Below are 23624 nucleotides of genomic sequence, written 5' to 3'. Positions count from 1 at the left end.
GAGAAGGGATAAACGTATTCTGCGGCCTTATGGATATTTCTGCAGGTTTTACCCGATTAACATCTAATTAGTGTAAGTATCCAAAAACTTACATTTTTTTGGACCGAAAACTTTACAGCCCGTTTTCTCGAGTTTTCATTTTCACAAGTTTTTAAAACGGTGCCGGCGATATTAAAAACAATATATTTACGATCGAAAAAAACCAAAGTGATCTAGCTTCAGCTTCATTGAATTATCTTCTATTTGAACTAAAAAAGTTGGACAAAAGTACTATTTTAAATTACTTGTTTTGCAACTTAAAGTGAATTTTTTTTCTTCAAAAAAGTGTTTTTTTTTTCAAACTTCGAAATTTTTTGGAATTTCGTCATTTCTTCTGTATTTTTTTAGTTCATATAGAAAAGAAACTTATAAAAACTAAAAAAAAATTTGGTTCCACTGTTTCAGATGCATCGCACGACCTCCATCACCGGCACCGGTGAGTGCACGCTCCAGGCGCCCCAGAAAAATCGTTACAACTTTGGCAAATTTCAATAATTTGTAATAATAAAAATTGTTTTTTAAAGCTTGAATATAATATACTATCGTCTCTAAATTACGTTTACCGCAATCATTTCCTTCCCTTTCAAATAAATTGTTGAAAAAACGCTTTTTTTCGGCTCCTAAAGCAGACTACTGCCTGAAGTACACATTTGTATTATGTATATAGTCTGTGCATTTTATTAGTATATTATTTATCTGTGTATTAATGAAAATATATGTATTACTGATCTGTGGCTCTCCGCTTTCCACAGGCCAAATATATGATAAAACTAGTCAAGCACTGGTAAATAAACAGTTTATTAACTTTTAAAAGTTCATGAAACTAATCTTAACAATAATAATTAACCCTTTATATACTCTGCGGGAGGATATATTTTAAATGTATAATTCAATTTATGTACTTAATTAGTTTTGCTGAGAATGCCGTGTGAGATAATTGTGCGGTTCGCGCGGCTTAAAGATTTGGAAAAAAGACGTGAACTCGTACAAAACAGCTATTCTATTAACTTTTGGGATGCATTTTTGTTTTTCTTCTTTCAAGAGGTGAGTCTTGTACGCGGTGTTGAAATATAGTCTAGTCACCAAGTTAATAATACTTCGTGTTTAGTTAACATTAGAGTTATGCGTGCTGGGAGCGGCGGTGTTATTTATATTCTGCGGCGTGTCCGTTGCTGCCTGCGCCGCTCTGGTGCCAGCTGCAGCCGGGGTAGTTGCGGCTGCGGTCCTGCTCTACCGCTACGGTCTGGCGCTGAAACATGCACAGGTACATAAACCGTACAATAGGCCCTAAATCACTTGAAATATAATTAAATTAAAATTAAATACTCTTTAAAAATATATTTTAATTTCAGAATGTATCTAGTGAATTGTATGGTCTTGTAGCAGAGGCCCATGGCTCTTTGCTGCCATCAGGAAATGAGTCTCTGTCGACCAGGATAAATTTAACTGAAAATGAAGATAAATCCTCTCTGTCTTCTCACCATGGACATGTATTTATTTATGGTCTTTTTGTTTCTTTTACAATCCAAATCCAAATTAATATTTAATGATTACTGGAAAAAAATTAATGTACAGAGGTGGTATAAGTCGGGTAAGGTTAATTTATTCACCTCTCACCTCAATATGTAATTCTTTGAAGGAATACATTATTTAAGTCATTATAATTTAACTTAATTTCAGTTTACACATTTTGAAGTTTAGATTTTTCAATAAGAAAACAATTCTGCTGATATAGCATGGGAAAAATTGAGAATAATATATTACAATTTTCCACCATTTGTATTAAGTCAATGATTAATTATATATGTTGCAGATAGTGGGTACTGTGAGTGTTTTACACTTCCAAGGAGCAGCAGCTAGCGGGTGGGTAGAGGGACTGTCAGTGATAAGCGAATGGCGGAGGCACGGTGTTGGTACAGCTTTGACAGGCGCAGCGCGTCAAGCGGCGGCAGTTCGGGGTCTACAGTCACTTGAGTGTGCTTTGTCACACTTACAGCCTACTGCTCGACGCTTGCTGCATTCTGCTGGATGGGAATGCCGGGGCTCTTATGAGCGCCGCCTGGCAGGTGCCGCACTTACCCTGCCAGTGCTACGCCTAGGTACTGATCTGCCACTTGCTTGACCAAATGGTCTATCTACAGTCATTACTTACTTGCTGCCACTGCATGTTGACTCAATAATGTGATATTATATTATAAGAATATAAGTTTAATTTGTTTAAATTTTTGTAATAAAAAAATTCAAATCTATCTTCAGTTTATTAAAGATCAACAATTATTTTAATAATATTACCATGGCTTAAGAGTCTATTGATGGTATGTTGTTCACTTCAAACAGTATCTGTAATCTTGAAGACGCAACTTGGATCTGTAAATATTCACAAATATAATGTAATTATTATGAATTATTTATAACTAAAGTACTACAGATAAGGCAAAAATAAAGAAAAATGTATTTCTTAAAAAATATAGTAACTATTTTATAATTATGATTCATGACTAGTGGTTAGCTGTGTGTGCAAGACTGGACAAGTTTCACAAAGGACAGTGGTACCAAAGTTCTGTCACTGGCACATTATTTTTCAATTTCGAACATGATTTTATAAAAAAAATATTGCATTCTATTTATGAATGATTGACTATTGTTTTAAAACATTAAACAATCACTTTCCGTAATTTTTCACGATGGAATGGACATTGAAAGAAAACAGAATAGCTGCTATTGCGTAGCACCGCTATGGGCATTCGCCAAGTACCATTTTCATGTTGCTCAAAAATTTGAATATAACGCTTAGGTTACTACAGAACTTGATGGCTTTGCAGATGGGTGTCAGTAGGAAAACAGTAAAAAGGTTTTAAATGAAGATCTTGGCCTACGAGCATACAAAAAAATCAGTGAGCACTTACTTAATAATAAAAGCGATAAGGCTTAAGATATCGCGGGTGTTGTTAAAGCGGTAAGTTCCGAGGGTACAACATGGACATCATCCATTATCAGTAATGGCCTGGTTGGGAGTGTCCTGTAACGGGCCAACTGTAGTTCATTTTTGAGAAAAGGGGTTGAAAACCATTGCAAAAGTATGACAAGATACAGTTTTGGATCGGCTTGTCAAAGACCTGCCCAGTACGCTATTTGCTGGAAATCACTTCGTGTTCCAGCAGGACTCTGCGCCTGCACACAAAGCCAAGACAACTCAAGCCTGGTTTGAGCGTCAAAACATCGACTTAATTAGACATGAGAATTGGCCTTAAAAATTTGGCATGTCTTAGAGAGGAAGGTCTGTGATAAACCCCTTAAAAATTTGGAGAGTATGAAGTCATCATAAAAAAAGCAGCCCCTGAAATCGACATGAATATGGTGCGTGCGATAGCCGACTGGCCGCGGCGCTTAAGGGCCTGTATTAAAAATAAGGGAGGTCATTTCGAATAATTTTATTCCTTAATTAATGTACTATACATTGATATAGCATTACTATTATTATTTTATTATGTACATAAACACACTAGCAGCTTAATAAGCTGATGCGCGCGTGTTTGGAGAAACTATCCAACCTATTTTTAAAAGAGTTCAAAGAGGGTCCGGAAGCCTATTCCAGTCAGCTACTACTCGGTTTGGAAGAAAGTTCTTTAGGGAATTTGATTATGTTATATTGAGTGGTCTTCAGTTTTAAAGAACTACCCCTCAAATGTGTTTTTTCACTTAAAATAAAGAGCTTCTCAATTCTTGGAACATTATAGTGGCCAGTGAGGATTTTATAGGTTTCAATGAGATTTCTTCTTAATCGCCTACTTCCGTAATCGAATCAGTAAGGTCGAGTGCTTTCTGACGCTCATTATAAGATTTGTTCCTAAGTGACCTGATCATTTTCGAGGCTTTTCTTTGAACCTTTTCAAGCATACTAATATCCTTTATGAAATAAAGATCCCAAATGCTGTAGGCATACTCTAATAGTGGTCTAATGTAACAGATATAAAATCTTTAAGTGTTCTTGGTGAAAGCATTTGAATGATTTTCTCACTAAATAGAGTATGGAATTAGACCTTTTTACAACATTAAAAAGTAATGTTGTAAAAACTTACTATACTTGTATGAATTGAATGACATTCAATTCATGTGTGAATTGAATGTCACAACTGATAGGTACACCCAAGTCTTTTTGCGTGAATACTGGCATTAACTGCCTTTGACCTAGGCGATAAGTATTGTGCGGATTTTTCTTTCCTATATGCAATATTGTGCACTTATTAACATTTAATGACAGCAGCCACTGCTTGGTCCCATCAAACATATCATCTAATCATTAAAAATGATCAGTACTTTTGTTTTTATCATTATTTCCATTTATGACAGAACTTTGGGACCGACTATGTATAGCTTATTTACATTTGATTCATTTATAATTCTATTCGTGAAAGAATTTTTCAAATTGGTCCAGTAGATTTGGAGCCTAATTAATGTATACTTATTATGCATAGTTTTACCCGAAGATAGTCTGGGGACTGTCGCAAAGGTAGGGCAGGTGCTTGCATAGAGAGGGCTAACAGATCCCGCAGTGCCTTAAGTTCACCAATTTCAGGCTCAGCATGAACCGCTACCCGTCCTGCCACCATAAGCGCGGCATGGCGTTCCTCTGCATTTAGTTCACGCCACACACATCTTAGTCGTCCACACACAACGGTTACAGTGAGGGAAGGTGAGGTAACTGAGTCACTACAAGGCGCTAGTGCATCCATGGCAGCAGCCAGAAGGCGGCCAGCAAGGCATCTCTGTCCCAAAGTATGTCCCCATACTGAATCACTGGCTTCCACTAAAGCATGAGGTTCTTGCAGTGCTGTAGTCAGTGCGCCTGCTACTGTTTCTACTACATTTGGTGCTGCCAGCTTTAGCAGCTCTGACAGCACTGCATTTGAGCCACAAGGCTGAGGGCCATTCCAAATACTGGATGCACACAACCAACAACATAGTACTATAGTATCTTCATCTTCTAACAAGTTCTCACTCTGATTTCCTCTTTTTATGCACTGCCTGATATCTAATACTATCTGAAATCAATTTAATTTTAAATAGAAGCAGTTGTATGTGCCAAAGGTTCAGTTTCAGTGCAATCTTACTTGATTTAAAGTATTTAAAATGAGCTCCTTATCATTAGTTTCTAGTAGAAGTGCAGAGTAGTTTAGCAGGGAGAGGTCGTAGGGCTGCAATATAGGGGCACCAAGCAAGGAATGCAACAAGGCATTAGGAGTTGGAGCATGCACAGCTTGCTGCACAAATTGCTCTACATGTAGTGCCTCAACAGCTGTAGTTAGTGAAGCTTCACTTTCTGAGCCACTTGAGTTACTTGCTTGCCTCACTAACTGGCCTTTATAATCCAGTTTCTCAAATTGTGACCTCAGATCTTGAAGCTCTTGCATACACTCTTGCTCTCTTGCTCTTTGTGATGCCAATATATCAGCAGAGGGCATAGAAAAGTCACCCTAGAAACAAATAATATTTTAAAACAAAACAATATTATATATTTAATATTTAATACACAATCTAAACTAATATGTATTTATCTATTAACACTGTAACATTAATAAAATTAACATAAAATATTAGGGAGGCATCAGATGACCTTATATATTACAAGCAAACTCCTCCAGGCATAGTAAAAAAACTACTAACAGTAAAGTGAAAGAAGTGCATAACAAAGATGAAATTATATTTGTAATTTAAATGTAGAATTATACATTTGACAATGAATTATTAATTAGTAAATTATAAGGTTGAAGAGAACTGGGGGTTTTATGATCAAAGATTTAATATCTTCGATTTATTGATTTAGTTGTAAATTATAAATTTTTTGCTGCAATTAACTGGGTTTACTTTAGAAATCCAATACATGATCAAATTTACGAACTTTTTAACTTATCCAGCTGCAGTTCTGTTAAATATATATAAAGAGAAAATATTTGATTGTTTGCACTGAAAAGGCATTAGACTAAATTAGGAAAATTCTTTCTCTATTAATCCATGATGATTATAGGCTATAGAATATTTTCAAAACAGCTTTCTTAACCCAAGTTGTAAAAGTAATACCAATAGAAAATCCCTGATACCATGCCAAAAACAAAGTTTAATGTTTAAAGTGCATTTACGGAGTAAAGCTATACTTAGACTATAAAGCATCATGCTAGGACTAAATTAATGTGGGTGGAACAGCAGAGTACAGCAAGTATTGAATATTCGCTCTACAATACAATGGAAGCCACAGTTATAAATGATTATTTTTATAATTTATTTTGTGTAAACTTCTCCATAACATACTATTTTATTTATTATTATACTGTGAATCGTTAAATATCAGGATGTTCTTAATTAAATAATGAAAATAACAGTTGTTACAACTTTCATTATATAGGAATATTCGAATAATTTTACCTTATTAAAAGATAAATATTACCCACCGACTTTTTACGATAATCATTAAATAATATTGAAGGTAAATCCTCATTATCTTCGTCTGACATAGTATTATATTGTAATCAAATTAAATCTGGGATTTTATTAACAGGTAAAGTTTAAATAAATATTTTTTAAGTTAGAATTTAAAAACAATTTTTTAAAGTTGCGTACACGGTTCATGGTACCTATAGCAAATGCATTTGTCAAATATCAAGTGTCAGCTTTACAACACTTGTGTCACTATGACATGGAAGTTACCTACTGAGAATGACTAATGATATTAATTTATCCCTAATGGGAAAGGCAAAGGACTTTAGTCCATACAGCCAGGTCTTGTTTCTTGGAGAATTTTGATAGCTTTAAAGGCCGAAGCTACGTCTTCATTGTTCTTGATCGTAAGGTCGAAGCCCCTTTCCGACTAATTTGTCTCCAGTTGGTCTATGCTACACCCTCCCTCGCGAGGGGGATGTTTTATCCTGTTCGGGGCGTATGCCCCCTTCAGGTGGTGTTTTTATTCGCGCCCTGCTGATACAGGGCGGTACGGGGGCGGGCATATAGCCCTTGGTGAGGGCTGCAGGCGCGCGGGGAGACTCAGTCTCTACCCGCTGCGCGCAGCGGATGGGGTCATATCCGGAGTGTCAAGTCCGACTAATTTGTCGTTGTCACAACATTAGTATATATACAACATATTATACAGGGTGTCCCAAAAGTCGACGTCAAGTCGAAATTTGGGACATAGTTATGTATTTTTGAAGTTATAGAAATTTTCCTTTTATTCCAGAAAATGTACACCATGTGACAGTTTTTTCATTCCTGTTGTTACAAATATTTACTTTTTGACTCGACTATAATATCGATTTAAAGAGTCTTTAAATCGCACGCACGCACTTTAGAGAATCTTTGGAGCTACGTCAAGTCATTGGTCTATGTTAATAAGCCGACGACGTTGAAAGAGCTCAAAGCCTACATACATTGAAAGCGAAATGTGTGGCCGAGTCATGGAAAAATGGGGCCATACGAGCGAACTGTTACAACTCCTCTATGCATCCTATATTGCTGACATACCCTGTGCTATATCCTCGTCATCATTTCTTCCCATGCATCAACAACCTTACATTCCCATCAAACGAGTCCTTCTCCTAACTCTAATACGTGCTCTTATTTTATTTTCTATTTTCTTTGTGAATTATAATCTAACTTAATATACTTATGTGGAAATCATTATTATCTTTTTTTTAAAAGATCCCAAGCAATTTCCGCGTAACAGAACGAGTGAGCCATTTATTCCATTCATAAATGTTTTCAATGTACTTCAACCGGATAATAAAGCTTTTGAAATATCTCAAATGGTTTTCATTTTATTTTGAAAAAAAGTTATCGAGTCCTTATTGGAAAAACCCATAACTTCTCCTAAACCTAAAAAATATAATTAACCTGACGGACGACGGAAGCAGAATGTCTAAACCGACACGCAACATAATATGATCAGTTTTTGTGATGGAACACAAAAAAAACGCACCGTGCGTTTGTGATTGTCGTTCGTTTTACAACTGTTTACGTTGAATTATTATTATCTACGCAACAAGTTGAGGGTTAGAAATAGGTACGATCAAGTGAAAATAAAAAAATAATGTTTTAGTGCCATTAAAAAATACTTCTTTTTTACAACTCATGGACCCAGATGTAAGATTAATATTGACTGTTTCATTGAAATTTAACATTAACTTCTGAATCTAGTGATGTTAAAAAGATCAAAATTAGAATTTTATATAATATTAAAAAACACTTTATTGTAACACACAAACATATAACGCATAGGAATAGAACATGTTAATAACTACATATTCAGCCTGTTTCAGCGCAGAGGAATCAGTCACCCACGTAAACAACGTGCAGAAATCCTCGGATCAATGAGGTCGCTCCGTGAAGACTGCGAAGTACCCAGGGCGCTTATGTTGTTGAGTGCTGTTGGAAGGAGTTAGGCTGGCTTAGCTAGCCAGAACACACATAACAATGTCAACTTTCGGAGATGACGAGAGCATCAATCCTTCTTCAACCAATTTGTCAGCTATTACGGATGAAGAATATGATCAGTTTTATAGGGAGAACAGGACTGAGTATTTATCAGATTATTCTCTTAATTCGCCACTAATTAGTGATGAGGTAGAGGAGTTTAGAAAGTACCTTCGCGGAAAACCGTTTTGAAAGTCTTGGAATATCAACATTTGGAAACAGGAAAGAGAAAAACACTTTTTAAACGGATTAAAGACATGTATTTTTTGTATGTAGCTTTTCAGCGTGCGTAGTCACGGTGAACGAACGCTGAAAAGTACGCGAAACATCGGAATTTTTTTAAATTATGTAAATAACTATAAGTTTTAATAATAATACATAGCTTTAATCCGTTTAAAAAGTGTTTTTCTTAATGTGTAACAGCTATTTTAACAAATGACAACAGGAAAGAGGTCATTCAAAAAACAGTTCCTGATACTTCCATATTTTCTCCAACATCTGAATTTCAGAAGTGGTTTGGGACTAAGGGCCTAATGACCGAGTGGATGATAGGAAGATTAGCGAGTTGCTAGATCTGACTCAGGAGGACTCATCTCAAACCTTTGAAGTTGTGAGAGCTTTTATTACAGGATGGCTCAATAAAGAACAAGAAAATCCTAACAAGGCCTGCTATCCAACCGCGATCAAGAAGTGGGGGGCGTATTTCTTAGATCTTCATATTGCGACATTAATATTGAATGCTTTAGATGATGCAGAGAGGTCTGAATCATCAAAATTGAGGGGGAAAAAGGCATTCATCGGAATTCCCGCAAAGTCTGATTTACCACTCGTCGAATTTCGGAAGAATCCTTGTCGTAGGAGGATTCAGTTTCTTTTTAGAAGAAAAGATGATACTTGATCGGAATATGTTAATAATGTGCAAGGACACTTTCATAGCACGATTCCAGACATTATTTTCGATGATTAAGCGAGTAGACAATAAATTTCGTCCCGATGACGAAGATTTTGAACAAAATATACTTACTAGGAGACAGGATCCTTTCCCGTCATTGGAACACTGGATACAAAGCAATTAAACTAATAGAACCTATCAGCACTGTTAGAATATCTGAGCTTGCAAGTGCCTACAGACCCCTAATCACGGAATTCCCGGACTTTAAAGAACACGTACTATCAATCATAAATGACACAGCCGGGGAGTCTCCCGGTCTTACTGAACTTAGTAGGGTGATACTCCAGATTGATTCAGTAGACCTAGCATTAACAGTCTTCGGAGCGTTCAGACACTGGGGACACCCGTTCATCGCCTACTTAGAGGGTCTAAAAAAGGTCGAACAGCAAGTAAATATGGATAAGAATATTGACGAAGGGTATGCTAATGTCTTAGCAAGTGATCTGGCATTTATTGTGTTAGAATCCAATTCTGAGAAACAAAGCAATGGTACGTGAATCCCGACCAGCTTCCAGATCCGCATCCCTGAAGGTGCGTACGGATTGTGCGTACCCTGGTACGCGTATTCGGCACCAACTCGAGCGCGAGCCGATCGACAGTCGGTTTTTTGTCGCGCGTCAGAGGACGCACGGGGCCGGCTACGCTACATTTGGACGGCAAACACGAGTGTTCTTCGTGTTTTAATAATGAAAATATTATCAGACTGATTCAACTTTATGAATTTCACCGGTTCTTGTGGGATAGCTCTCTGTTTAGATATGCGAAACAGATATTGTAAACTTGTATATGAGTCCCCGGTGGCCAAGAACCTTAACGTCAAGGATAGCCTTTCTATGGCTGTAATAGCTTCTCGAAAATTAGTATTCATTTTTTTATTTTAGGTTCAACCTTTTCAAGAATTATTTCAAAATCTTGCAAACTCATTCTCACAAAATGTTTGTCCCCACTTTCTTCATAATTTATATCTTCCATTAGCCTATTTCCACACTGTAATCTTTCACGATACAATTTTTTCATCCACCATCTAGGTTTCCGTTTGTTTCTACATTTTTTATTTAAAATGTGTTGAATAATGACTAACCGCAGCAGTGGTGGTGCACTGGATCGATTGACCTCGCGTACAGGTTCGCGGCGGTCCATACAGGAGCTGTACGCGTATCAATGTACGCGTGGACAGTGTTTCCCAACTACGCGTAACACAGGAACGCGCTATCCGTACGCACCTTTACGAGACCATAATCTAAACAACACCTGGCCCACTCTAAAACAAATAACTGATTTTGGCGACAACTGGCACAAACTCCCCCTGAAGAAGTGTTCAACGTTCCTGATATGATAGATCCTTCTATAATATATGCAGACAAAAGTCATTCTATGCAGAAGAAGTGTTCAACGTTCCTGATATGATAGATCCTTCTATAATATATGCAGACAAAAGTCATTCTATGCAGAAAAGAGAGGTGATAAATCATATCAGGAATGATCCAAACAATCCCATTCCAAGTAAGAAAGTTCAAGAGACTCTTTTAAAGAAGAAAGAGACCAATTGGAATGAGTTTCTCCAGCAAATCGACCAGTTTGGTTTACAAGAGGACAGCCTTGCAATTGGACTCAAGGCCAAAGAACGAGAAATGAAGCCGGATGGGAGGTTCTTCTCACTAATGACTTGGGAGGTAAGAGAATATTTCGTTGTCACCAAGTATCTGATTAAAACTCATTTTGTTCCATTATTTAAAGGGCTTTCTATGGCGGATGACTTAAACGCAGTCATCAAGAAACTTATGGATAATTCATCGGGTCAGAGAAACGACGACTACGAGACCATCTATATTGCAAACCACATAGATTATACGAAATGGAACAACCACCAAAGGGACGAGGCAAACAATCCTGTATTCAAAGTCACGAATAAGTTTCTCGTAATTGAATCACTTATATCGAGAACCCATGAATTCTTCCAAAAAAGTTTGGTATACTATAATAACAGACCAGATTTAATGAGGGTAGTTAATGGGAAAGTACAAAACAAGGGGGACCAGACAGTGTGTTGGGAAGGTCAACAAGGGGGGCTCGAAGGACTGAGACATAAGGGTTGGAGTGTGGTAAATCTCTTAGTCATAAGAAGAGAATCCATGAATAGAAACACAAAGGTTTCATTGCTTGCTCAGGGAGACAATCAGGTCATATGCGATATAAGAAAAAATTGAGGCAATAGCAGGAATCATTAGAGAGAACAAGAATATCATGGATGCAGTAGAGAGAGGGACAACTAAACTAGGTCTGATCATCAATAAAGATGAGACTCTGTAGTCGGCGGATTATCTTGTATACGGGAAGGTCCCAATCGTGGAAGGTTCAATACGAAGCGTAGAGGCAAAAAGGTGGTTCCGGGTCACAAATGATCAACTACCGACGCTTGCCAACACCATGTCGAGCATTAGCTCCAACGCGTTGGCATAGTTAGCCAAGACTTTACGACCAACGGGACCTATTGAGAGTCTAAGTGCGAAAACTGAATCCACAAACCAATAACTACATATTATTGGTTGTTTAGATACAATTATTCTATGGTTGTTTTTCAATAAATAAAAACTTTATATTACACTTTTTTGTTTAGGTTTACAATAATAAAATAAATCAAAAGGAACTCACAAATGGTCACAAACACTCTATGGTATTCACATAAACTCTTTAGTCTATTATTAAACCGTAATTCAGAGTGGGATTATTAAACAGGTTTTACGCAATAAAATAGTTGAGCAATGTAGGAATAATGAATTTCTTCTAAATCAACGTCAAAAGCTTTTAAAAATGAAAATGAATACTTAAATTGCTATAGATGATTTTATGAATTTACATGGACAAAGAAAATTGATTAGACTGTTTAGTCAGTTGCGCCAAATATAACACATAATTCACTGACACTGACAAGAACCTCCTTCAAACTTCTTTTCTCGTGTATGAGGTACAAAGTGCTACAATAGTTTTTTTTTTGACAGTAATAGTAGTAATCTATGCATTTTTACTTGAAACTGGCATTGCCATTATATAAAAAAAGTACATAAAATTATTTGAAATTGTTCCAATATTTAGATAATATTGTGATGACTATAATTGTTGTCACTAAAGCAAATAATCATTGTTTGGAAAAGTTCCTAAATTAGTAAATAAATATAACATTGTCACAAGCATAAGTTTGAGTTTTATAGGTTGGTGACATATGATCGGACCGAGTTATGCTTGTAGTGTGCAAACTATATTTTCACAAAATTTGATATGATATTTAACTTAGATAAATTATTGCATAGTAATTATTTAAATTTTATCACAAATCTATATACAGTGGAATCTCGATAACTAGAAATCCTCAGTAAGTCGAAAAAATTGCCATTCCCCTCCGCTGAATCCCTAAATATATATAATACTTTGTAACTCGAACAAAAGTACGAAGTATTGATAATACATATTTATACTCTATAAGTCGAATTTCAAAAAGGAGTCGTAAGTCGTAGTTAGTAAAATATAATGACGTCTTACTTCCCCGAAATTCGAACTAAAACCGAAAAATGCACTTAGAAATTGCGCCTCTGTAAGTCGAAAAATTAAATAATATGTATCTCGAAGATTTTGTTAGTCAAAAACTCGTTAACTTGTATTTTTTCCAGTTCCCTTTACATTCGAGTTATCGAGATTCCACTGTATTAGCTTAATATGATAAGCCGTGAACTAAAATGAAAAACACTTGACAAGCGTTTGGAAGCCGGTCTAAGAGTATATGTGTATGTATACATTTTAAAATATAAATTTGTACTTATTACCAGATATATGTTTTAGACGGCTTAACATACGCTAATTCATTATTTTCATTAATTAAACATTTAAATTGTTCCCTATTACTACTAAATATATAACACTTAATTTGGCTTTAAATATAAACAAAAATACAGTGAAGGTTCTCTTATAAAAATAAAAGTGACTTTCTTAAATATTGAGAATGTTGTTTACATAGATTGATGGTTACATCTAAATAAAATAAAAAAAAAGCAAAAACAGTGTTAAATTATATAAACCTGTATGTTTATAATGATACATTATAATATAAATAACTACAGCATAAGGACAAATTTGCTACATCATTGACTTGAGTAATTACTTGCCAACCTTTTGATTGATATAACTCTTAATTCGTAAATCGAGTTAAGTTCTTTTATCAATACTAGTTCTGATGTACCATTTATTATTCATGTTTTTAATATTTCGGATATCGACAAGCTTACAGGTTAGACTACCAGAAAATTCCACAATCAACAACATGTTTGGAACAATTTGTTTTCTTAATTCGATAGGCAAGCGAATCAGCCCGCCATTTCTCCCATCAAAGTAGCATGACCAAAAATGCGTTACATATTTTTTTGTAGTCTAGACAGTTGGACATCAGCACTAGTACCAATACATATATATGAAAGTATTATCGAGACGTCATATTACCACGTAACGGTTAATAAAGATGGAAGAGTACTGCTTGCTACGTATACAAACGCGTACCGCATGACTTAACAATAGCACTTAATAGATGTTTCCGTTTGAAATGGGAAATAAAGTGACCTCAAGAAACTTCGGTCAAGACCCTTCCAACCTTATTTAACAATTTCTTATAACCCAAATCTAAACCCTTTCGCCACTGAATTAATTATTTTTACCGAATTTATCTCTTACCCGGGTTTTAGTCAAAATAACACTATAATATGTATACGGTTGATTAAATATGGGACACCAAACTCCCAATCAGGTTATACAAAAAACTAAATTGTATGTTATTTGAAGACAGATTTAGTTATAAAAAGTATATGATTATGTTAATTGAGTCTACGTTGAATCAAGTAAATAGTATTAAGAGGGCAGCAATTTTGAAAAATAAAATTGTATTGCCTCTTACTCAACGAAAGTGGCGATTTGTTACAGTATCAATAAAGTCGTTTCCGAGCGTTCTCCTGCCTCTTTTGATACCACATAATTCCACACACAACCAGCACTATGATAATGATGGCCACGAACATCATCCAAAGGAATGTTTTAACACCTGACATGGCTGGTTTTTCATCTTCAACGTGCTCTCGCGGCGCATCGAAAGTCGCGGCTGATGGGATTATTTGCGATCGATCCTCGTTTTGGTTTTGCTGAAATAATTAAATATCAGTTTATCTACAATTATTCTAGTGTACAGTGTAAACTCTATATAACGACACTGAAGTTGTCGTTAAATGGTGACACGAAAAACTAGATAATCCTATGATATAAACCAAATAACGATTTTTCTAAGTAAGTTTTTATGCGTGATGCCGACAGTCGAGATGCGAACTAGGATACTAAAGCGACAAAAGAACGTACACAGATGTGCAGTTTTAATCATTTTAGCAAGTTAAAAAGTACTTTATTACCCAATTTTGTCGGTCTTGAGAGTGAGTGTAATGCTACGTAGAGTGTATCATTGTATGGAAGACAAGCTAAACCAACCAAAGCCAATTGATTTCGACGCTTAAGGGAGTTCGTCGTTGGGTCTAGGTTCTAGGGTCGTTCGTTGAAGGACCCTAAGTCGAATTTGTCAGGAAATACGTCAGTGGGTAGCTGGTTCCATATGGTATTGGTTGAATTAGGTAAAAATTTTTGTTTGTTTGTTCAGAGGCCGGGAAGCCGGCGGACCACAAAATGGCAGGTAGGGCCTGCAACCCTCCAAGGCTCAGGAGGGCCCCGTATGCCCTTAAAGCGTCCAGCACGGTGGTAAGGAACACTCCCATGGAGGTTGGTCTGGAGCTGTCAAACAAATAAAAGGGTTGACAGCGACACTAGCCTCTTACAAGGGAATTTAAGACGCTCCGCTGCGGCTCAGGACTTGTTCCTGCAGTCGATGGCGGAGTGGGGTGTGATGGCTGCCGTCGTCACTGAGCCTTATTATGTGTCGCGGCAGAACTCGTGGGTGGGGGACCTTCGAGGTGATGCGGCTGTGATTGCTCAGCCGCATGGACCTCTCCGGAAGCCGGAACCTCTCTCTAAGAGAGAGAGGTTCAGGGTTTGTTCTTGCTGATTGGGGGGACTGGACGCTTGTTGGAGCGTATTTTTCCCCCGATCAGCGTCTAAGCCATTTCGAGGATTTCCTTGACGCCATGGGCTTGGCCGTACAGAGGGCACTTCCGCGCCCCCTTATCCTCATGGGAGACCTAAATGCGAGGTCTCCCACTTGGGGTGACAGGGTGTCGTGTCGGAGGGGCCCGGTTCTGGAGGAGTGGGCGGCGGAGTTGGGCCTCGTTTTCCTAAATGAGGGAACGGAGCCCACCTGCGTCCGCCCGCAGGGCAGTTCAAGGGTCGATGTGACCCTTGCTTCTGCGGCGGCGGCCCGAGTTACGACGGCGTGGAGCGTTCTGGACGAAGTGGAGACCCTATTGGATCACCGATATATCCGGTTGTGGGTCTCTACTTCGATGAGGTGGGGAGTGCGGGGCCAGACTCCCCAGAGTCAGAAGAGCTTCCCCCGCTGGTCGGTACGTCGACTGGACCGCCAGATTGCGGAGGAGATGGCCATTATAGAGGGGTGGTGTGCGCCCACTAGTGTTGTGGATGTGGATAAAGGAGCTGGCGAACTGGGTCTGAGTCTCCGAAGGGTGTCGAATGCGGCAATGCCCAAATGGAGGCCGCCGAAGGGGAGGAGAGCGGTCTACTGGTGGACGTCGGAGATTGGCAATCTCCGTGGCGCATGTAGCGAGGCCAGAAGGGCCTACTACAGGAGTCAGAGGAGGAGGAGTGATGGTCTCGATGTCACGGAGGGCCTTCGCTCTATCTATAATGATCGCAAGAGGGCTCTCCGGGGCGCTATCTGTGAGGCAAAGGAAAGGGCCCATCAGGAGGTACTCCGGGGACTGGATGATGATCCGTGGGAGCGCCCCTACCGATCAGCTCGTAAAAGGCTGAAAGGTGCGGGAATGCCTCTTGTGGAGAGTCTGGAGCCGGCCTTTCTGGACAGAGTGGTGGCGGACCTGTTTCCTTTGCCTCCCGACATTGTCCCTCCGTGTATGGCGGCGACTGTAGTGGAAGCGGCCGGAGGAGAGGGTGAGATGGCTCCGGAAGTCTCTGACATAGAGATGGAGGTTATCTTGACACGTCTCAAGGCCCGCAAGAAAGCTCCTGGCCCGGATGGTGTACATGCGCGTGTCCTGGCAGTAGCCTTCCCTCATATGGAGGTCTCCGTCCGAGAGCTGTACACTGCATGCAGTCATTGGCAGTATCGTTAGATATTGCGAATGCCTTCAATAGTCTCCCTTTTGGTGTGATCAAAGAGGCACTTGAGTTTTTCGAGGTCCCACTGTATCTGCGCCAAATAGTGGGGGACTATTTTGCGGAAAGATGGATCGTGTACTCCAACATGGAGGGCACGATCTCCTACCACTCTGTGCGGTGTGGGGTTCCTCAAGGCTCAGTCCTTGGGCCGCTTTTGTGGGACATGGCCTACGATTGGGTGTTGAGGGGCGCGCTTCTTCCGGGATTGCGCGTCTTCTGCTATGCAGACGACACCCTCGTAGTGGCCAACGGGGCAAGTTATGGGGAGGTGGCTCGACTCGCAACGGTCGGCACCTCCCTTGTTGTGAGACGGATAAGGGCCCTGGGCCTTAGGGTGTCTCTTGAAAAAACGGACGCCCTATTGTTCCATGGCCCTAGGACTGGTCCACCTCCTGGGGCGGTCTTGATGGTGGAAGGAGTGGGGGTTCCGGTGGCGTCCAAGTTGAAGTACCTTTGTCTCGTCTTGGATGGCCGCTGGAACTTCGAGGCCCACTTTGAAGCTCTCGGGGGGAAGGTTGTAGAGGCAGCGGGGGCGCTTGCAAGGCTATTGCCGAATATTGGGGGCCATAAGCAGAGTGTGCGGAGGCTGTACTGCGGAATCATACGCAGTATGGCATTGTATGGGGCCCCTGTATGGGATGATAGGCTGAGGGCGAGGAACCGCACCCTACTCAGGAGGCCACAGCGAGTGATGGCGGTTCGGGCGGCTCGATGCTACCGGACCGTCTCGTTCGAGGCGGCGTGCCTGTTGGCGGGGACTCCCCCCTGGTCTCAAGTGTGAGACTAGGGCAGGTGGCCGATGGGCTGAACTGGTCGGACCGGCAAGGAGGCAAGCCAGGGAGGCCACCTTTAATAGATGGGCCCATGATCTGGCTATGCCTAGGGCGGGAGTACGCACCGTGGAGGCGATTCGCCCATGCCTACGGGAATGGGTGAATCGCCCGAGTGGAGCCGTGTCCTTTCGGATGGCGCAGATACTGTCTGGGCATGGGTGCTTTGGGCGGTATCTGCACAAGGTGGCGAGGCGGGAAACCCTTCCCATCTGCCACCATTGTGGTGCCCCAGAGGACACGGCGGAGCACACCCTGGCCGATTGTGCCACTTGGTCGAGGCAACGCCATGACCTAGTGTCGGTCGTCGAGACGGACCTCTCGCTACCGAGCGTTGTTGCAGTAATGCTTGGTAGCCAAGAGGTATGGCGTGCGGTGGCCTTCTTCTGTGAGCATGTCCTGCTGCAGAAGGAGGCTGCCGAGCGTCAGCGGGAGGTGCGTGGCGATGGCCGGAGGGGTTGTGCTCGGCGGCGGCGAGGCGGGGGTGCGGGGGCAAGACGCGAGGAGCGTTTGCCCAACAGTATCCCCCTGCGCCGTCGCTGAGCTCGTATGCAGTCATATTGCATCGCAGCCTGAGTTCCCTGGGTTGAATGCCTAGTGCGACCCCCGGGGGACTCAATGCGGTGCCAGACGTCATTCATTCAAAATGAATGTGTCCGGCATAGCAGGCGATATGGAGGGCTCAGGAGGAAATTTTAGTGGGTCGGGTTTCTCCCCTCTGATTAGCAGAGGGATAAGAGTTAACCATCCCCACAGTCCCCGCGATAGCGACTGCATGCGCTCGCGGGCCTGCAGTTGTGCATTTTTACCTCCTTCATAAAAAAAAGGTAAAAATTCTTAGCGCAAATTGAGAATTTAAATTTTTGCTTCATGGCTAGCCTACGATTTTATTCATTTAGACATATTATGGTCTTTGGTTAACATAGCTTTAACACATTGAAAGAAAACAATTTTTAAACCGGATTAAAGTACAGTCACCGTGACCACGCACGCTGTAAAGCACGCGAAACGTCGGTTAAAAATGGTTTTCTTTCATTTAGACATGTTACTTTCTCATAGAACAAACATAATATTGAGATATACCTACTGAAATAATCTATATTGTAATCTGGCTAATTCCATTATAACATGGTATTGCAAACGTAGGCGTTCTACATACAATACAATATACTTCTTTACGCACCACTATTAATACAGGTTTTAAGAGTTAGGGGAGTAATATTCATTTTGATATTAAAATATTTATATGTCCTCAATAATTATACGTAAACTATGCAAAAAATATCTAGATATTATGCAGAAAACCTTGAATTTTAGAATTTTTTTTAGTTTATATATTATAACCCAATGTTTATACCTAAAATTTCTTTAATTATTGATTCATCATCAAGGTCTAGAGATGGACCAAAATTTACTCATTGTCAGTTGACCTATTTGAAGGTAAATATGACTTTTGAATATTCATAACAATAATATTATTTGAAATTCGCAGTGCATGAATTATAGAGATTGTAACCAAAAACATTTTAATACAAATAAAAATTGACATAAATTAGTCATGGGAATTGCATTCATAGTGAATCATATGCATTGAAATAATGCTTGTGGCCATATTAATACGACATACTTTTGTTAAATGGTTTATATTATTTTGCTGAAAGAATTTGGAAAATACTTACAGACTCCAGTAGGTCAAGCTCATACATCTTGACGGCAATGATGTCATGGTTGTCGCTTAGGTCCCCAGTGGTGGCGGATGCGCCGAAGTAGTACCCCGTGGGTAACAACACGTTCTCTACCCGGAAGCATTCTTTCCAAGCATTTTTGCCCTCTAGGTCTGTTGAGACTGTAAAAGTATTTGAAAATATCATTTATAGGGATATTACGTTAATGTTTTTATTATTGAACCTAATGGATTACCTGGCCAGTTATTATACAGTTTGCTAGTAGCAGACAAGTGAAGTTAAAATATTTTCGGTTGCATTAGGCGCTCCTGTCAGTAATGCTGCTTACTAGTGATTTTGAATGTAACACTTTAAAATTGTGAACATATTTTAAGAAATAAATTTCTCTGTATTGTAAATAAATTATAGCTCAGCTCACTTAATGGAGATTACACATCATCAACCAATTGCATCGCTGGCTGGGTGGATGAGTTCAGAACAAGACCTATTCATATTAATTGATCGAAAAATTTATCACTTCATAATGTGCTTATTTGCCCTAATGTCAACATTGTTTACACAGCAATGATTGTGTTAGCAAGTGGTATCCGATTTATATTAGTTCTTTTCCTATTATTATAATGATCACTTAATAAAAGGCACTACTTTCTTACAGCGAAGCAGAAAGATGATATTATTTTCAAAATAGATTTCTAGGATTTAATCTCCTGTTGCAGGTTTATTTGTTCGTACATTTTGTTGTTGTTTGTTGTTTGTTGTATATCAGTCTTGCTGTACAGTGCCAGTATGTCAATTAAAGAATGATGGTTAATGAATTAAATGCACTTTTGTTTTAGATAAGATCATGAATAAATACTGTCACAGCTAGAAACTCATATCTCATATCTTGAAAAAATAACAGAGTAAATTTTACCCACTACCCAGGGACTTAGGAGATTTTGCTAATTAGGTTTATTTTATTTGTCTCACCTACAAGTGTGTCATCCTTGTATATAATAGAAATGTATGTATCTTGGTTGTAGTTACGGAACTTAGCTTCACAGCCTGCCAATTGCGTATGAGTTCCATCTCTGTCATGGTCATAATGCATGGACCCGTTATTCACCATAGCAGAGATGTATGGGTGCTGGTGCTGTAATGAAATTTATTTGTCAGGGATAGTATCTAACAAAATAATAATATCTTCATCATAATACATAAAAAGTAAATGTATATAAATAACATTCTTTAGTGAAACAGACTCTGAGATGCGTGAATACTCAGAAAAGTGTGTGCCCCATGCAATATGGAACTGTTATAGCCATTATTCATAATATATCAAATACCTAGATTAGAGTTATCATAAAACATACATTGTGTGCACCATTGTGATTGCTGTAGGTATCCAAGACAATAGCCAGACCACTAAAGTAGTCCTTGCTACCAAACACAGGCCCATTTTGCATGCGGTCTTTGACATACCAGATTACAAAACCATCTCCAAATAAATCTTTGCCTTTGCCATGTACTTTGAATTGTACTTGCAAGTCCCAATTTCTTGTCTGACATGGCTGAAATTGAAATTTTTATTTAGAAAACTACCATTTCCAAATTTAATGTTCAAGAAACCATATTATATCCTTGATTTAAAAATTTGTCTTATTCCAATAAAAGTATTAATAGCTTGCTTTTTTGCATTTACTTTATCCTTACGAGTGAACAGGTTTTTATTTACAATATTCAATCAAGGTCACTAGATGACAATGTATTATCTAGAAATTAAATGACAATGAAAATCAATGTTATATTTTGGCTCCAAGATTGGCCATTGCCAAATAATTGATTTTTTGTTAGTGATTGAATAAAGAACATAATTGTATACAATGTAATATTTTTAATACAAAATGTTTAAAATGTAACAGGACCATTATCCAACAAAAAATAAATACTGTGTAAAATATACATATATTGAGATTACTACTTGTTGTATTAATAAATATTAGTATCTATATTTTATTGTTTTTAATACTCACGTGTGTATTCCATATAGCTCCCGATTTTGATTGCAAATCGGGAGTGAGCCGTACATAATTAGACGTTACAATTGTGCTACCTAAAAAGTCCCAGTACGGCAACGCCATACCACTTCCTATAATAGAATAATTAGATTTATTTCACATTAAATTGCACCAAGAAGTCTTTATTCGTAACCTCAGGTCACTCACCTTGATAGGGCTTTGTAAGAGAATGCTCTCTCCTTATATAATCTTGTGTATTCCATTCTGCTAGTATTGGAGATACGAATAGAGAGAGTAATATAACTTTTCCAGTAAAACTCTTCTTACTAGACATTTTAAAAACAATCGGCACTATAATAAGCCGCTTACCTGCATAAACCCAAACAATGACTGAGTTCATAAACCGTCAATATTGACAGACAACCTCCAAATCATGAAACATTGACAATTGATGCCATTATTTGCAAATAATGGGGCTCATGTTAAAATGTCATTTTCATATTAATGATATTTCTTTATCTTACAACGTTTAACATTTATTACCTATGTAGTTCATGAAGACCTACTAAAATTATTTCTTGAAGCGTTAAAGTTCCTTCATCTCTGCCACTGCCATGGTTAAATGCTCTTAAGTCCAATAATAATGCACAATGTATCTTGCAGATGGCGCTTATATAAATACGTAATTATTTGATTTTACTTCGGCGAATGATGCAAGTTCTTTTAAATCTAGCAATAAAATTTACCTTTAAAAAAGTTATTGGAGGATATCCCGCTGAAGGAATTTAATTTTAAATTGTTTTTGAGTTTTGATTATACAATTTTATACTGGTATAAAAATAATAACAAAATTTGAATTAGATACTTATTTATTATCTTTATCAATTTACTGTTTCTTGAATTTCGAATATGCATCGATTCTACGTGTGAAAATATTGGGCGTTATTCTTGCTACCATAATATCACATAACGACGTATTAAAAAATATCCTCGAAAGGTTTAATTATAAATTAAGAAGTATTCATGTTTAAAGGCTGCGCATCCCTTTAACATGAATAATTCTTACTTGATAGGTCTATAAATATATATATATATATATATATATATATATATATATATAACAGCAATTTATTGTGTAAGAAGACGACGATAGAAAAATAAATCTATCGACTAAAAACCGACGGTATAACAAACGTGAACCGTCAAAACTACCAGGCGTCTATAAGTCAACATAGGTAACTATTTTGGCTTCCAAACATTCAATAAAAACTAATCTCGAACATTGCGAGAGAACGAGAGGCGCTTATCTGTTTGAATCTCCGTCTCTCTCAGCACGTCAGTTGACAAGCACTGGGTGAACGAACCTTGAGAGTTTACTGGGCTAAAAGTTGAATGTACCTCCGTTCGCGGATATAACCAAGAGATAGCGACTTTACCATATACACTTTCCGCGGTGTTTGCATGAAGCGACCCTTATGTTATATAGAATTATAAGCGCCATAAACGGGCTATAGAGTCGATATTCCATTGCACGGTATGTGTGTTTTTGTCGTTCTAGAATGCAACGCCAAGTTTCTCACGAGTACTTCTACAAAGACAAGAGTGTTGTGAGACGAGAGTCTAGATAGGGATGTTGCAGTGGTGTGAGTGTCTAAGGTTGCTGTAGTCTTGAAAATAATTTCGCGGTCAGATCGCGCTGGTGGGTTCACATAGCGTGAACCACCTGTGTCTGTTGTGCGCCTGGTTATTTATATCTAAGAGCGATCTATGTACTATATCTATGTATATAGTATGCGTAAGTAGTGATATTAGCTATCAAGATATCTTAATCGACGTTGCTGCACGTACTTTTGCCTAGTTTAATCGAGAAAGTCCTGACATCACATTTTCGATGCAATTATTATATCCTGCATGCATACTTCGTAAAATAATATGTATATTAACCGACAAAGGAATTTCCAAAAATATAGACTTTATAACACAAAAATATTACGTCAAATTATTACATAGTAGTTGCGTCTGTTATTTAGACTTCAAATAATTATTTTTATTATGTACCAGCTTCGGCGACCTTCACCAGCATGAAGGGGTCTAAGAAGGGGAAATTCTCTATAGACTTCTGCGTAGGCAGTGCAATAGCGCAGGGAGTGTGGACCCGAAGCATCCACTGCGTGATGCCTAAAGAACTAAAACCCCTCTGCCCCGGCTAAATCGCATACTTGGCGAACGGGCTACGGGCAACAGCAAAGCCAGTTACCCCGTGAACTCTTGAAGGCATCTTTTCGCTCTACTTACCTACTAACGTAGTATAAAATATGTAAATATATATATATAT

At 38.5% G+C, this 23624-nt stretch overlaps 2 protein-coding genes across 7 annotated transcripts; one reads left to right on the top strand and one right to left on the bottom strand.

Moving 5' to 3' along the window:
* Positions 1–815: 815 nt before the first annotated feature.
* On the top strand, positions 816–2257 carry LOC123710754. Of its 5 annotated transcripts, none has more exons than XM_045662922.1 (4): positions 816–1083; positions 1148–1303; positions 1392–1523; positions 1853–2257. In XM_045662922.1, the coding sequence occupies exons 1-4, from the start codon at positions 961–963 to the stop codon at positions 2159–2161; spliced, it is 720 nt and encodes a 239-aa protein (XP_045518878.1). In that variant the 5' UTR covers positions 816–960; the 3' UTR covers positions 2162–2257. The 5 variants fall into 5 exon arrangements, with proteins under 5 accessions (XP_045518878.1, XP_045518868.1, XP_045518887.1 ...); XM_045662912.1 differs by having other exon boundaries at positions 1392–1529; XM_045662931.1 differs by having other exon boundaries at positions 1392–1542; positions 1853–1983.
* A 26-nt stretch (positions 2258–2283) lies between these two features.
* LOC123710743 (vesicular integral-membrane protein VIP36) lies at positions 2284–21673 on the bottom strand. Of its 2 annotated transcripts, XM_045662900.1 has the most exons (9): positions 21497–21673; positions 21305–21420; positions 20645–20842; positions 20262–20424; positions 19287–19453; positions 6486–14625; positions 5151–5513; positions 4521–5081; positions 2284–2406 (listed from the first exon to the last, which is right to left on the bottom strand). In XM_045662900.1, the coding sequence occupies exons 1-6, from the start codon at positions 21621–21623 to the stop codon at positions 14413–14415; spliced, it is 984 nt and encodes a 327-aa protein (XP_045518856.1). In that variant the 5' UTR covers positions 21624–21673; the 3' UTR covers positions 2284–2406; positions 4521–5081; positions 5151–5513; positions 6486–14412. The 2 variants fall into 2 exon arrangements, with proteins under 2 accessions (XP_045518856.1, XP_045518847.1); XM_045662891.1 differs by lacking the exons at positions 19287–19453; positions 20262–20424; positions 20645–20842; positions 21305–21420; positions 21497–21673 and having other exon boundaries at positions 6486–14379.
* Positions 21674–23624: the final 1951 nt, after the last annotated feature.

The sequence above is a fragment of the Pieris brassicae genome, chromosome 1, assembly GCF_905147105.1.
Source record: "Pieris brassicae chromosome 1, ilPieBrab1.1, whole genome shotgun sequence".
NCBI lineage: Eukaryota > Metazoa > Arthropoda > Insecta > Lepidoptera > Pieridae > Pieris > Pieris brassicae.
Note: the sequence above shows the minus strand (reverse complement) of the source record. Positions and strands in the feature narration are given on the sequence as shown.